Source organism: Myotis lucifugus, unplaced genomic scaffold (genome assembly GCF_000147115.1).
Source record: "Myotis lucifugus unplaced genomic scaffold, Myoluc2.0 scaffold_245, whole genome shotgun sequence".
Lineage (NCBI taxonomy): Eukaryota > Metazoa > Chordata > Mammalia > Chiroptera > Vespertilionidae > Myotis > Myotis lucifugus.
Window position 1 is genome coordinate 1,753,768 of NW_005871293.1, and position 4,663 is coordinate 1,758,430.

At 51.4% G+C, this 4,663-nt stretch overlaps 1 protein-coding gene across 1 annotated transcript; it reads right to left on the reverse strand.

The window, feature by feature from the left end:
* Positions 1-3,257: 3,257 nt before the first annotated feature.
* Positions 3,258-4,663, reverse strand: LOC102439156 (DNA-directed RNA polymerase II subunit RPB3). The gene has a single exon (XM_006098703.3). It carries the CDS (start codon positions 4,658-4,660, stop codon positions 3,833-3,835), a length of 828 nt encoding a protein of 275 aa, XP_006098765.1. The 5' UTR covers positions 4,661-4,663; the 3' UTR covers positions 3,258-3,832.

Sequence of the window (4,663 nt, forward strand, 5' to 3'; positions counted from 1 at the left end):
GGGATTGGGCCTGCCCTCTGCCACCCGGGAGCAGGCCTAAGCCAGCAGGTCGTTATCTCCCAAGGGGTCCCAGACTGAGAGGGCACAAGTGGGGCTGAGGGACACCCACCCCCCTGCCAGTGCACAAATTTTTGTGCACTGGGCCTCTAGTTTTAAATATTAGGAAATTATACTCATATAGAAAAAGTGAAGAAAGTAATTAACACATAGCAGAGCTATGACTAAATCTAAGCTCTTCTGTTTCATTGTATGTTCAATTGTAACACATATACCACTCCTGTGGCTGATGCTAATAACGTAGGAGAATATGCATGTGTGAAAGCTGGGTCCATAAAGAACATGTCCTCACATTCCTCTGCATATTCTATGGAACTAAAACTTAACTAAACTAATGTCTATTAAAAAGTACAATGAGCACTAAGGAAATATTGGAAAACTCATAACTCATGTGGATAAACAAGATATTATAATAGCAAATGTAGATAACTACAGAGATCATAAGAACAAATGTAATTAATTTTAGAGTAACAGTAGTAGAAATTGAGTACAGGACACTCCCTTGTTGGGTACTCAGATAATGGAATAACTGTGGAGAGTGGGATAAGACAATGACAATGTCTGAGGTCTCTGCCTTCCAGATTTGGATGGAAATGACGAGGTGTATTACATTAGGAGATATGGAAAAAATGTCTGCAAATAAGGAGAAATTTATGAGGCCAGTTTGGTATGTATTGAATTTGAATTCATTTGGAATTTTCAAAAGGACACCCATATCTCAGAATTCAAAGGGGAACTCTGGATTGGTGTTAAATTGGCAAAAAAAATGAAACTAGAACACCAACATACACCATAAACAAAAATGAACTCAAAATGGATAAATAAACTCAAAATGGATAAAGAACTTAAATGTAAGACAGGAAACCATAAAAATCTTAGAGGAATCCACAGGCAGCAAAATTGCAGACATATGCTGAAACAATATCTTCACTGATACAGCTCCTAGGGCAATGAAAACTAAAGAGAAAATAAACAAATAAGACTACATCAAAATAAAAAGCTTCTGCACAGCAAAAGAAAGTATCAACAAAACAACAAGAAAGCCCACTGCTTTGGAGAACATATTTGCCAATGTTATCTCCCATAAGGGTTTAATCTCCAACATAACAGGGAACTCATACAACTTAACAAAAGGAAGATAATTCAATCAAAAAATGGGCAATGGACCTAAATAGATGCTTTTCAAAAGAGGACATACAGAAGGCCAAGAGACATATGAAAACTTCTCAAAGTCACTAATCATCTGAGAGATGCAAATCAAAACAACAATGAGGTACCCAGACACATAGGGTATCTGTGTGTCTGCTTGTATGCCTATACCATGCTGTTTTGATCATTATAGCCCTATAGTAGAGTTTGATATGAGGTAGTATGATGTCTCCAACTTGTTCTTCTTTCTCAGGGGTATAAAGTACAACATGGATAGTATAGTCAACTAGAGGCCCGGTGCATGAATTTGTTCAGGGGTGAGGTCCAGCTGGCCTGCCCTGATGGGGCCAATTGGGAGATTGTGGCTGGCCCTGCCCCGATTGGGGTGCAGGAGGCAGATCAGGGGTGGGGCCCCAGGTGGTTGGCAGGCCAGCCCTGCCCCCTGGTCTAACTCTGGTCAAACTCCCAGTCAAGGGGACAATTTGCATATTATCCTTTTATTATATAGGACTAGAGGCCTGGTGCACAAAAATTTGTGCACTCGGGGCGGGAGGGGGCGTCCCTCAGCCCTGCCTGTGCCCTCTCACAGTCTGGGACTCCTCGGGAGATAACGACCTGCTGGCTTAGGCCTGCTCCCGGGTGGCAGAGGGCACGCCCAATCCCTAGGTACAGCCCCTGGTCTGGCTCAGAGCAGGGCCGATTGGGGAGTTGGGGTGCCGCCCCCTGTCATGCACAGAGCAGGGCGGATCGGGAGGTTGCGATGCCACCCCTAGTCATTCTCAGGGTAGAGCCGATTGGGGAGTTGGGGCTCCATATCCTGTCACGCACAGTGCAGGGCCCATCAGGGGGTTGGGGAGCTCCCCCCTGTCACTCACAGAGTAGGGCCAATAGGGGAGTTGGGGCACCGCCCCCTGTCACACACAGAGCTGGGTGGATCAGAGGGTTGGGGCGCTGCCCCCTGTCACTCACAGAGCAGGGCCCATCAGGGGGTTGAGGAGCTCCCCCCTGTCACTCACAGAGTAGGGCCAATAGGGGAGTTGGGGCCCCGCACCCTGTCACACTCAGGGCAGGGCTGATGGGGAGGTTATGGCTCTACCCCGTCACACACAGAGCAGGGCCTGTGGGGGAAGGGGGGATTGGGGTACTGCACTTTGTCACACACAGAGCCGCAGGGCCGATCTAGGGTTTGGGGAGCTCCCCCCTATCAGGCACAGAGCAGGGCTGATCAGGGGGTTGGGGGGCCTTCCCCTGTCACGAACAGAGCAGGGCGGATAGGGAGGTTGTGGCCCTGCCCCCTGTCACACACAGAGCCACAGGGCGATCAGGGGGTTTGGGAGCTGCCCCCTGTCACGCTGATCCCGGTGCCGGGAGGCCTCACGGCTCCGCTGATCCTGGTGCTGGGAGGCATATTACCCTTTTACTATATAGGATAGAGGCCTGGTGCACGGGTGGGGGCTGGCTGGTTTGCCCTGAAGGGTGTCCTGGATCAGGGTGGGGGTCCCCACTGGGGTGCCTGGCCAGCCTGGGTGAGGGGATGATGGCTGTTTACATCTGGTCACACCCCCTTCAGGGTAGGGGTCCCCACTGGGCTGCCTGGCCAGTCTGGGTGAGGGGCTGAGGGCCGTTTTCAGGCTGGCAGGTGACTGAAGCTCCCAACTGCTCCTTTTTTTCTTTTTTTTTTATTCTGGGCCAGCTTTAGCTCTGAGGCTTGGCTCCAGCTATGAGGCCTCTGCTGCTGAAAGCAGGTTTCTGGCCTTTGTTTACCTTCTGTATTTGAAACAATGTTGCAATCCTGCTGGCTGAACCCCGCTGACTAAAGCAGGTTTCTGGGGTTTTGTTTAGCTTCTATATTTGTAACAATGTTTCAAACTGCAAGCTCAGAGGCCGGCAGCAGCAGGCAGGGAACCTGGCTTCCTCCGTCACTGGAGCAAGCAAGCCTCCCTGTTCGCTTCAGCTGCCTGGCTGCCGGCCGCCATCTTGGCTGGCAGTTAATTTGCATAATGTTTTTTTTTTTTTTTTTTTTTTTTTTTTTTTTTTTTTAGAGAATGAAATACAGGGTTTATTTGGTTTATTTAGGGGTGGGGTGGGGAGGAGCAGCCAGGGTCTAAAGACACTTGGGAATTGGAGCGAAGTGTAGGCTGACCATGGGCAGGGGCTGGGTTTGTAGGCGGCCTGCATGAGACTTCAAACACTCAATCCTAACAGCGGAAACCTAAGGTACAGCTGTGAAATGCTAACTTTCACACAGAAAGTAAGTCAAGAGCTGAAATGACCAGAAGAGGAGGGCCTAGCGCATTTTCAACAGGGAAGCAGTACGACCTCTATAAGCAGACCAGGGGGAGGGAGGGCTGGGTTCTGGGGAGACCAGCCATCAGCAGGCAGGGCCAGGATGCTGCATGCTCAGTGAAGGACTGTCCTGCCTCCAATACCAGGGGCACCCCCGTAATCTACCTGGGACCAAGCCAGGCCGGGAGGGGCACCCTCCCCTCTGCTACATCCAGTTGGGGCTGATGGCTGGCCAGGAAGTTCAGTACAGCTGTCGGGACTTCGGGGGCGAGGAGGGTCCCAGGAGACCTGCACACAGCTGCTGCTCGGATCCTGTTCCGCTCGGGCGGATGAGCTGCGGCTAATTTATGGTGAGGACGTCACTCTGGATCTCGTGGCTCAACTGGGTCTGCAAATCACTCAGCTTCTTCTTCAGCCCGGAGAGGGCCGAGAGGACGATGGTTTCGGGGCGCAGAGAGCCACAGGACTCCACGTTGTAGTAAAACCTCTCCGGCTTGCCGTTGGGGTCGTACGGAGCCTGGGACTCATCTTCATCCAGCTCTGAGTACTCGCTCTTTGGCCACTCCTCTGGCTTGGGGTACACTGTGTGCCTCAGGGCATTGTCGGGATCATATTCAAAAGCCACCCCTGCAGTCGGGTTCCACTTAGCATGTTCCTTGCCAAAGCCCTTCTTGGCATAGGCGCGGAGTCTCAGCTCCTGGCCCTTTCGCAGCTTGACAATGAGGATGTCGTCCTGGTCCACATAGTCATTGGGGTCGTTATCTCGGTTCCGGGATGTCACTGGAATGACCCGGGGGCTGTTGGAGATGAGGTCTCGAGACGTGACGTGACGAGTCTGGTCTTCGTTGCACCGCACGTCGAGAGTGAACTCCACCGAGCACTCGGGGCAGAACTCCTCGCACGTGCAGTCCCGGGAGTACTGCAGCTTGTCCACAATGTCATCGCTGGTGAGGGGGATTAATCCAAGCCTGTGAGCGATGAACTCGTCGTGAAGGACTGAGGAATTGGCGTCAATCTGAACCCAGTCAATGGCTATTATGGGCACCTCGGCGATGAAGACCCTCCGGATAGAATTGGCCACCGCTAGGTCCGTATTCTCGATGATGAACTTGACATTCTCGTCGGTGAGCTCCGTGATCCGCACGGTGGGCTGGTTGGCATACGGCATCGC

Coding starts and splice junctions, on each gene's coding strand:
- LOC102439156 (XM_006098703.3), bottom strand. CDS start 4,660: ATGCCGTATGCCAACCAGCCCACCGTGCGGATCACGGAGCTCACCGAC.